General features: G+C 31.3%; 1 protein-coding gene across 2 annotated transcripts in view; it reads left to right on the top strand.

The window, feature by feature from the left end:
- The window catches only part of LOC123007432 (FERM and PDZ domain-containing protein 2-like), an 83,641-nt gene extending 72,534 nt beyond the window's left edge, over window positions 1-11,107 (top strand). For both annotated transcript variants that reach the window (XM_044402728.1, XM_044402729.1), the window contains 5 exons: window positions 1,253-1,582; window positions 4,211-4,420; window positions 4,466-4,701; window positions 6,557-7,113; window positions 7,158-11,107. In XM_044402728.1, the coding sequence (XP_044258663.1) occupies window positions 1,253-1,582; window positions 4,211-4,420; window positions 4,466-4,701; window positions 6,557-7,113; window positions 7,158-8,173 (2,349 nt within the window). In that variant the 3' untranslated portion in view covers window positions 8,174-11,107. The remainder of the gene's footprint in view (window positions 1-1,252; window positions 1,583-4,210; window positions 4,421-4,465; window positions 4,702-6,556; window positions 7,114-7,157) is intronic.
- Window positions 11,108-11,716: the final 609 nt, after the last annotated feature.

Below are 11,716 nucleotides of genomic sequence, written 5' to 3'. Positions count from 1 at the left end.
CGATTTTCGGTACGCGGAGTGGTCTAATGCCAATAACTCCGGACTTATTAGAGATAATTTCTAAGATTTGGTACCGTTGGAAAGAAAATTTAATTCTCTATCATATTCAATGATCAATGCTCTACGATAAATAGTTATCAAGAAAATTTGTGATAAAGTCAAAAATATCAAAAATTTAAATACGTCTATAACTTAAAAACTATTACGAATTTTACAGTTTTCTTGACGTCAATCGATTCCCCAGAACATTTTACATAGGTTTACGTCAAATAATTATATCATTAAGTCACGCTTTTGCCGCAATTTACAAAATAAAAAAAGTAAAAATTTGTCAACACTTAAACACTTAAAAACTAGTGTTTTTGAACTTGTCTCAGATTTTACGAATTTAATAAGTAAATAAATAATTTCAACAATCTATTCCGATATTGCTTATATTTTCTGTTTATTCTTGTTTTTCTTTCTTTTTATTTTTTTATTATTGAAAAAAAACTGAATACACACTCAAAGTGTAATGGAAAAATAGACTTTCCATATTTAATAATTTAATGTTGAATAAAAAAATGCAATAATTAATTACTTATGGGAAGTTTAACTTGAAAAACATTTAAGTTTTTTTCTTAAACTGGTGGTATTTTTTTTTCACTTTGAATGCGTTATTTGAAACCAAAATAGTCCTGTCTAGTATAAAATAAATTTATATTTTGTCGCATTAAAGTTTAATATATATTTTTTTAAATTCACAAAAAGTTATGTGGATGAAGGATGAATAATTTATTATCAAAACTTCTAGATTTATGTTTTGCACTATTCCGAAATACAGGCATTAATCTGGCAGTTTTTGTAGTGTAAACATCACCCATTTTACTCATATTTGCTAATCATTACTTTAATTAATAAATCATAATAAAAAAAAATGCAAAACTGACGGAACACCGTTGAATACATCCCACAACAATTCGAAATTAATCAATAAAATGCACAGCTGCTTTCTAAAGCGAAGCGGTTAATTTCAGAAGATTAGAGCTTACTCAGCTTTTTCCAAGATCAATCAAGTTGAATAATAAAACACATTCAACATTTTTAGCAGAACAATAAAAAGCTCGTAAATACTTCCAGCCTGTGTAGCTTTAGTCTCAACACACCTGACAGCTTTTAGCTTCCTTTTCTGGAGGTGTTCGTGGAGATTCCCGTCTTGAGAGTGTTGCATAGTTTATTTTCAGTTTTCATTTGCAATTTTTTTTAATTGCAGGCAATAATCCAGAAAGAACACATCGAGGAGAACTTCATGTTGGGTCTTTCGGCATTAATCGCTGGCGATTTTGTTTTTCTCCCATCAGACACCCGAATTTGCAAGGCTGTGCAACCTGGCAATTTGCAAAATGCTACTCTTACTTTATTTATGCGAGTTCGCTTCTTCCTGCCCAGTCTTCGTGGGATCCGAGGATTGCAAGCTCGTCATTTATTGTATTTGCAATTGAGAAGGTCGATACTTGAACACCAATTGCCCTGCTCTTTCTCACAGCTTATCGAATTGGACGGACTTGCCTTGCAAGCGGAGTTTGGAAATTACAGCGAGAGGGTAATTGGGTTATTATAAATGAGTGTTCCACACCAAAACGATCACTTTTAAATCTCATTATTTCCGATTTGTATCACTGTTTTTGATTTTTTTACTCGTATGTACCAGGTGAATGCTTAAACTAGTTATTTTTTGGAAAAATTAATTGATAATTGATGAAGTACTATAAAAATGTGATGTTTTATCAAGAATAAAATTTTTCGAAATTTCCTCTACAAAAAAATTATTTTTTTAAATGTCAACCCACTATAAAACCATTTTTTCATGAAGGTTATGATCTATTGTCTAAGAATTACAACTATCTACTTTATATTTCATTTCTTCATAATTTTTTTTTACGTAAATTGCAATTTTGACAAAAAAATCCCATAACTCAAAAAATTAAAATTTTCTAGGGACAAAAGATTTAAAAAAAACTATTGGTTCCATACTTTATATTCACTCCTGTAAACAGGAATAGCCAAAATTAAGAACCTCGTAGCAAAACAATTTTTATTTTAAGGATAAATCAATATTCTTTTTTAAAAATAATGGATATAAATCAGTACACTACGGACGTGGTAATACATGTATTCTACAATTTATTATAAAAAAATAATTTTTAAAGAAAAAATTTTTTTTTGTTTGAACAAAAAAAAATTATATTTACACAGATTTTAAAATTCTCAAAAAATTCATGTAAAAACTTTCATGTTTTTACTACGTCTTCATACGGACGTTTTAAAAATGGCTGAAAAAATTTTTTTAAGAGCGCTGAAATCGCCTGAAAATAACGTTTCCGGAAATTAAATAAAAAATTCTTTAGGTCCATTTTTTTTTAATAGATATATATTCAAAACTTATCTACTCTTTAGATGTACTTCTTAGTAGTTTACAAAAGTTGTTTGTAGATCATATAACTAGTCTACTAGAGTTGTTTAAATGGGTAGTTCCAAATGTTTTAGATATTACATTTTATTATACAAGGTGAACCAAAAATATGGAACCAAGCGTTTTTTTAAATTATTTTCCTTCAGAAAATGATAATAATTAAAAAAAATAAAGTGCTATAAAAATGTGATCATTTGTTAAGAATAAAATTGTTTTTGAGTTATACGATTTTTTTTTTCTTCAAAATGGCAACTTAGGTTTATGACTATTTCCCTTACAAAATTTAAGCCAATCAAATCTTTCAAATTTCTGAGCTTCATTCAATCGATAATTCAGAACTTTCCTTGTCCTATTAAATGGTTTTTCACATAGAAAATTTTGTTTTTCATATTGTGAAAAAAATTAATACAGTTGGGAAAAATGGGAGTGTGCAAATTATCGATAATTTGCCCGTGTGCTAAATTACTGCGAATCTGATTGGATAAATCTCAGAAATTTGAAGGATTTGATTGAAATAAATGATTTTTTTTTATTTCTCATAATGAAAATATTGTTTTTGTAAACTTTGTTCGGGAAATAGTTTGCAAAATACTCTTTGTGCATGCCAAATTGAAATTAATTTTGATTGAATATTGAATTTTTTTTTTGATTAAAATTGAATAACATGCATTTCTTCGAGAATAGCTTTTGTAAAAAGGGTTTCCAATGAGTTGTCATTTAAAAAAAACTAATAATTTTGCAGATCTCAAAAACAAAATTTCGAAAAATTTTATTCCTTCTTGACAAAACGTTACATTTTTTAGTAGTACATTATCATTCATCAATTAGTTTTTGCAGAAAATATATAATTTAAGCAAAAATTTATGAATATTGAAGTTTTTTTGTTTAAAATTGAATAACTTGCATTTCTTTGAGAATAGCTTTTGTAAAAAGGGTTTACAATGAGTTGCCATTTAAAAAAAAAACTAATAATTTTGCATACCTCAAAAACAAAATTTCGAAAAATTTTATTCCTTATTGACAAAACGTTACATTTTTTTAGTACATTATCATTCATCAATTAGTTTTTGCAAAAAATATATAATTTAAGCAAAAAATGTTATGTTTCATACTTTTTGTTTACCTGGTATTATAATCGAGAATTTGAAAAACATTGCGATTTTTAAAAAAATCATTTTTGTCTAAAACGAACCCTAAAAAAAACCCTCATACTTTTATGTCAATATTAGAAGATAGAATAAAATATTTTTATAAAAATTATTCTTTTATAAAACAAATGAAATTACGTGCTTTATTTAGAACAATTTATTAATGACGGTAATTGGAACACTACTTTCAGGCAATTTCAGGGGTGTATGAAAAAAAAATTCAAACATTTTTAAAACGTTCGTTCTGAAACTTTTGTGAGGACACAGTAAAATTATGAGAGATATTACATGAATTTTTTGAAAATTTTAAAAATCTGTGCAATTGTTAATTTCTTTGTTTAAACAATGTACATATGTATAAATAAATTGTTAATATTAAATTTTTAGAATAAATGTATCACCACGTCCGTAAAGTACCTATTTTGATCAATAATTAAAAAAAAAATTGCTACTAGGTACTTATTTTGAACATATTTACGTTGAAAAAATAAAAAAGAGTGAAAAACGTGAAATGCGTTCTATGACATATCTCAAATTGAGATTTAAAATGACCGTTTTAATGTGGAATTACTCAAATAAATGGTAATTCTTGATGTTTTTTTCGCTACAGGAGCATGGGGCTCGGGACTACTTCCTGTTGGAACATTACGTTCCAGAGACCATGTCTTGCGCGATCGATGACCAGTATGGTTTGCGTCAAGAATTGATCCGGTGTCATATATCCAAAAGGGGATTAAGTGCGGAAAAGGCTGAACAGGACTTTATTATCCTTGCCCAAAGTCTCCCCCATTACGGTGGACACTTTTACACCGCAACTTGGGTAATAAGAAACCATCGTCGGTAATAAATAACACACTTATTACAGATGCTCAAAGACAATAATCAGAAAGACGTTTGGCTGTATATTAGCGCCCAAGGGATCAATCTCTACGAACGTGACAGATCAGCGAGCAACTGCGGACCACAGCTCTACGAAATGTTCGAATGGAGAAGCATTCAAACTTTGTGTTACAGCAAACAGTATTTATGCATCCTTCCGCATACTAAAATCCTCCACGGGTCGAAACTAAAGAAATACAAACTCAAAATGGACCACAAAAAGTAAATTCCACAAGGCGACAAAAAAAAAATCATGTCGTGACAACTTGACAAATTTTATATCATTTTGTTCGTCTCAGTGAGACAAATCAAATGCACTAAAAAAAATTCAAAGAGTAAGAGTAATAACAATTAGGCCGATTTCCTTCAAATAAATATCATTCTAAAGGGATGGCTTTGCCCTTTAGGATGATATGAAATTTGAAATCGAATATTGGCAAACTTTTCTTCGAACAGTGTTTGAAGAAGTTCGAAGTAAATCGAAATAATCTAAGAAAAACCCTACGAGTACTTTTTTTTTCATCATTACCATCGTGTAGAGCATCTCTTTATTAGTTATAATCCAAATTTTTAAAAAAATATACCGAGTAGTTTTCAAGATATGATTTTTTGAAGTTAAGGTTTGCTAATCAAACATTGCGCCATATAGGAGAAAGGCATGTTAATCTAACTTAAAATTGCATTTTAATAAAAGTATTTGTTTTAAGACTCTTCTTTTGCTTAAAATGGTCAATTGCACCGCACCTTCTTTGTTCTAATTAGAATAAACAAAAATTGTTTCTTTACTTAAAACAAATAAATGGTACCTGCGTACTAATTAAAGCAAATAAAGAGTTTTTTTGTTCTAAAAATGATTACTGATCATTGAGCAAAAGAGATCTAGCACTTTAAAGCAGTAGCTTTAAATATAAGAACAAATCTTTTTCAAATTAAATCACTTCCATTCGGATTCCAACTTGTTCACTTTGTTCTAGCTTTCTGAACTTTTTTTTTTGAAAATGTTCTGAGCAAATGTTTTCTCATCACTTTCTACTGATGTTGAATACAATAAGTCAGTTGCTTCCTGTGCAACTGTTATCACAATAACTACTACCTACAAGCTAACTGAAGCTAATTGTAGAATGTACCAACAAAATAAATCAGGTGACTTATTTCATTTAACATCACTCGAAAGTGATGAGAAAGCATTTGCTCAGAACATTTTCAAAAAAACTTCAGAAAACTAGAATAAAGTGAACAAGTCGAAATCTGAATGGAAAGTGATTTGATTTGAAAAAGATTTGCCCTTATATTTAAGGCTCGTGCCTTAAACTTCTAGATCCTCTTTGCTCAATAATCTCAGTGGTCATTTTTACAACAAAAAAACCCTTTATTTGCTTTAATTAGTACGCAGGTACTATTTATTTGTTTTAAGTAAACAAACAGTTTTTGTTTATTCTAATTAGAACAAAGAAGGTGCAATTGACTATTTTTAAGCAAAAGAAGAGTCTGAAAACAAATACTTTTATAAAAATGCAATTTTAAGTAAGATTAACATGCATTTCTCCGATATGGAACAATGCTTGATTAGCAAACATTAACTTCAAAAAATCATATCTTGAAAACCACTCGATATATTCTTTTAAAAATTTGGATTACAACTAATAAAGAGATGCTCTACACGATGGTAATGATGAAAAAAAAGTACTCGTAGGGTTTTTCTTAGATTATTTCGATTTACTTCGAACTTTTTCGAACACCGTTCGAAGAAAAGTTTGCCAATATTCAATTTCAAATTTTATATCATCCTAAAGGGCAAAGCCATCCCTTTAGAATAGTCTTTATTTGAAGGAAATCGGCCTAATACTTACTGAGTAATGATTTTTTAAAGTTAAAGTATTTTAAATTCATTTAAATTAGAAAAAAAATTACTTTGTTCAAAGTGTGTGGACTTTTTGAAATTTTTTTAGTGCATTTGATTTGTCTCACTGAGACGAACAAAATGATATAAAATGTGTCAAGTTGTCACGACATGACTTTTTTTGTCGCCTTGTGATTCTTAATTCAAACGCCACAACCTTTGAATTGTAATTTTCAGGAGTTATTTCACTTTCCGTCTTGCTTCGTTACACCACCAGTTTTTCCTCCGTCTTCGCACTGAATACACGTCACTCCAGACGCTCTCCCAACAATTCGGGATCCCCCTCAAAGACATGAAAAACGAAACCAACTCTTTGTGCAAATTAGAAGCACTGACAAATTACTTGGACCAGTCGACGGTGAACGCCGAAACCGAATTCAAAATCGAATTTCGGGCCTCTTCGAAGTGCAGTAAAGCATCAAATGAGAACAAACTCCGACGGGCAAAAAGTGTAGACATCAACGAGGATTACCAAAATAAGGAAAATGAGCTCCCTTCTGAACGAAAAACTTCAGGATTAATCCTTGATAGTTGCTATCTGTCAGGATTGGGGAATATCAATCCCGATAAGAGACGCGGAGTTAAAATGGGGACTCGAATGTTCAATAATCGAGTATCCAGATCTATGGAAGCTATGAACGCCCCAAGTCACGATGATTTAGAAGAGATGTCGCTGCAATCTGTCTCTCTTCATTGCAGTTCCACGTCGATATCCAACGAGGCCTACATTATAGGTAACTGTAATTGTGTAGAAACTCAATTTTAGTATTTTTTGTAGATTCTTCGGTGAAATCCCCCACGAATCAGTTTCTCCCCGACTTTCATGAGAGTTTAAGTGAGACTTTGTTGAACAAACTGAATGATATTTCATTCGAGGAGGAGCGGATTTTATCGACAGTTTGTGTCGAGCGCGACAGTAGGGGTAGTTTAGGGCTGCAGATCACAGAGGGCTCCGATGGTAACGTCTACATCCAGTCGGTGATCCTAGGAGGCCCTGCCCACTTGAGTGGGAATATATTGAGCGGTGATCAAGTCGTCGCTGTCGATGGGCGAAGCCTCCTAGGGATGAAATACAAAAATGCCTTAAATTTGCTAACCAATACAGGGCAGAAAGTGGAATTTGTGCTCTCGCGGAGCGTCCATTCACAATCGACGCTGCGCATCACTGATGGGTGTAAAATGAACTTATCAAATATCACTGAATCCCATTTGAAAAATCTACGTTTGGAAAACACGATGAATAAACTCAAACGCTTATCGTACCCCAATTACAACTCAAGTCTACACAGGGTGTTAGTTGGTAGTCCTGTCGAAAAACACGTGACCGAAAGCTGTCTCGACATTTCAAATTTTCACAAATATGGGTCTAGTAATACTTCAACGGAAGTGCCATATCATAAACATATCCGCTATGAAATCGAACCCGAAACCGAGAATGTGATGGTGAAGAAGAATCTACCGCAAAGCAATACTTCGGTGGCGAGTTTGAACAAGAATATTTCCAAATCGTGCAATCAAATCTACGATACTGACAAAGCTGTTGTTGTCGATGTTATACCGAAGAGTAACAACAACTCTAGGTCACTTGATCGCAAACTTCTCAAGGAAGATAATACTAATTGCAAAGCTACTATACCGCCTATAGCGCTACCTCGAAGTTTAGGACTTAGCAGGAAGTGGAGGGGACCGGTCAGGTATCCAGTAACACCAGTGAAAAAAACCATGATGGGTAGTGATGTAGAAAACCAGACTAATTACTTGTCCAACTCGGATGATGATCAAGTTTTCATTTAGTTTTGGAACAATTTTTTGCTAACTGAAACTGTTTACAGTTCAGTGACTCATTTTATTTACAATTCCTAAGCAAAATTCGTTTAGAATTCGACGTTTAAAAAATATTTCAAGGTTACAAAGTATACGTTGTCAATAACATAAGTCACAAACGTCAAATTTTGACTTTTTTGACAAATACAATGACAATTTTTTTGATTTTTTTTCGATTTCAGTACCTAGGAAAAATAAGAAAACATATATTTGTTTTCCTATTTTATATCACTTTTGGGAGTTTATTGTGATCGCGAGGTAGTCGAATTTCAACTTCTTTGACAACTATGACAGTTAATGACAATTAACTGACAATTCTTTCATTAAAAATTACCCAAATTTGTTCAAAATTTTAGTTAGAATTCGACGTTTCAAAGTTTTCACAACTAAGGGAGAAAGTCGGCAACCGAAAGATGGCACTGACAATATCAACAAAATAGGGAAAACATAAGCAAAAAGGTTTGATAGTTACAAACGTCAAATTTTGACGTATTTGTCAAATTCCAAATGACAATTCTTTTGCCTATTTCAGTAATTACGAAAAATCCACCATTTTGCTGAAAAATACCAAGTTGTTATGTGTTTTGATGAACTGACAAAGTCAAAAAAGGGAAACATAACATAAAATTAAAATTTGACTCTCACAAACGTCAAATTTTGACGTTTTTGGCAAATACAGTGACAATTTTTTGATTTTTATTTTTCGATTTTAGTACCTAGGAAAAGTAAGAAAATATATATTTGTTTTCCTATTTTATATCACTTTTGAAAGCTTATTGTGATCGCGGGGTATATTAAAATTTTTCACAGTCGCAAACGTCGAATTTCGACTTCTTTGACAATTATGACAGTTAATGACAATTAACTGACAATTCTTTCATTAAAAATTACTCAAATTCGTTCAAAATCTTAATTAGAATTTTGACAACTATGACAGTTAACTGACAATTCTTTCATTAAAAATGACCCAAACTCGTTCAGAATTTTAGTTAGAATTCGACATTTCAAAAATAAATGTTTCAAAGTTTCTACCACTAAGGGAGAAAGATGGCACTGACAAGTTTGACAGTTACAAACGTCAAATTTTGACGCCTTTGACAAATATTATGACAGTTGATAAAAAATAATTGCCAATTCTTTTGCCTATTTCAGTAATTACGAAAAATCCACCATTTTGCTGAAAAATACCAAATTGTTATGTGTTTTGATGGACTGACAAGGTCAAAAAAGGGAGACTTAACATAAAATTAAAATTTGATAGTCACAAACGTCAGATTTTGACGTCTTTGACATATATTATGACAGTTTATGACAATTAACTGACAATTCTTTTTCCTGTTTCAGTAGTTCCGGAAAATTCATCATTTTTATTGTTTATATTTTTAATCTCTAACTGTTTGTTTTACTTTTTTTATCACTTTTGGAAACTTAGCCTGGTAGCAGGGTATTACCTACTAAAATTTTTGACAGTCACAAACGTCGCATTTTAACGTTTTTGATAAATATGACAGTTAATGGCAAATCTCTTATTTACAATTTGAAAAAAAAAATGTATCAAAGTTATAAAATACACGTTGTCAGTAACGAAAAATGGCACTGGCAATATCATGAAACTAGGGAAACATAACTAAAAATTAAAATTTGACAGTTATTAATGTCAAATTTTGACGTCGTTGGTAAGTATTAAGACAGTTGATGACGATTAACTGACAGTTCTTTTTCTTACTTCAGTAATTATGAAAAATCCACCTTGATTTTATTTTTATAACGAGAAAATGTTTACATTTTTAATCCGTAACTAAAAAAGATTCCAAATGGTTACGTTTGGTTTTCATGGTGGTCGCAGGGCATATTAAAATACTTGACATTTACAAATGTCAAATTTTGACGTCTTTGACAAATATTATGATGTATTTAATTAACAATTTGTTAATATACGGTTACTCATTTTGTAACAATTCTTTAGCCGAAATTGGTTTAAAATTACAGTTGGAGACAAAATACTTTGGTCGTCAATGTCACTTGAGTGAGATTATATTGTAAAGAATGCTATAGGACTCTTAACATTATTTTTAGCTACTGTCAATGATAGTTGACAAGTTGTCTGTACATATTTTTGATAGGAAAATATAATAACTGTCATTAATTTGAAATTGTCATTCATTTTAACGTTAAAGCTTGAATTACATTAAAGTGTCAGAAAAGTGACGACCAAAGTATTTTGTCTCCAACTGTACAGTTTGATTTTAAAAACAAATCTCTCAAGATTACAAAGTATACATTGCAAATAACTATAGGAGAAAGTCACTAATCGATAGGCGACACTGACTCTGAGAGAACATAACCAAGAATTAAAATTTGACATTAACAAACGTCAAATTTCTACGTCTTCGACAAATATGACAGTTTGTCAATTCTTTTCATTATTTCAATCCCTAGCTTCGAAAAAGCCACCATTTGGCTGATTTTCTACAATGAGAATATGTTCACATTTTTAATCTTTAACTGAAAAGTACCAAATTGCTATTTCTTTTACTGTATTTCATCACTTTTGGAACCTTATTTTGGTCGCAGGGTATATTAAATTTAATGAAAAACAGTACCGGACTTCGTCTTCAATCCACATTTTTGGTGTTATAAATACACAGAAACGTGCAGGTTTTATGCTTTTTTGCTATTTTTCCTCACTTGGGAAACTTATCGTGGTCGCAGGGTATATTATTAAATTGACATTTCCCTTTAGTGTCAGTCTTTGTGTTGTCAAAATGGTGGAGTGTGATAAAAGCAAGCCAAAAAAGCCCTCGAAAAAGCCCAAAGCGTCTGCAAACCCGCAAAAAATTGCACCACTCCTTGAATTTCCGCATTTTCTCCGTATTATTGGCCCAAAACACATACGAGTCGTGATGTCGTTTGTGCCTAGTGCAGTCTGTTACGCTTTCACTTCCTTGATTTTCCTGACGTATATGTCGGAGTGGAAAACTGTGCTACAGTATTTTCCCTACTACAATGGGAAATACCGTACGGAAGAAACGAACGAAAAGGCAGACGAGGAGGCTACATAATCAAATATTTCGTGTTTTCCCTTTTCTTAATTTGTAATTCAATCAGTTACAATAAATTCGAATACTGAACAAAGCTTTGCATTGTGATATTAGGAGTAAAACCCGAAAGTAATTGGAGTAAATGTAATTAACATCAGAAAGACCAAAATGAAATATCGCGAATATTTCAAATTTAGAGCTTCCGTAGTTAAATGTCAAGTGCCGAATACACATCTGTGTTTAATTTTTTTATTTGCTTCAAGTATCCCACATTTATACTAATCTAATTAAGAGTTGTAAATATCGTTCATTAAGAATACAAACCGACGAGTGATTTGATAACATGTAGGATATAAGACTCACTTGTGAATATTTCATTGTTAATTTTTATTATTTAATGTGACTCGATAATAATACATTTAATACCACTAATTAGAGGGAAAGGAGGGTCATTTGGGCCTAGATTTGGGGT

The sequence above is a fragment of the Tribolium madens genome, unplaced genomic scaffold (genome assembly GCF_015345945.1).
Source record: "Tribolium madens isolate multiple individuals breed KSU strain unplaced genomic scaffold, Tmad_KSU_1.1 Scaffold_3;HRSCAF=73;Tcas5.2_LG2, whole genome shotgun sequence".
NCBI classification, from domain to species: Eukaryota; Metazoa; Arthropoda; class Insecta; order Coleoptera; family Tenebrionidae; genus Tribolium; species Tribolium madens.
The sequence above is the reverse complement of the archived record's forward strand: the minus strand, read 5'-3'. Positions and strand labels throughout refer to the sequence as shown.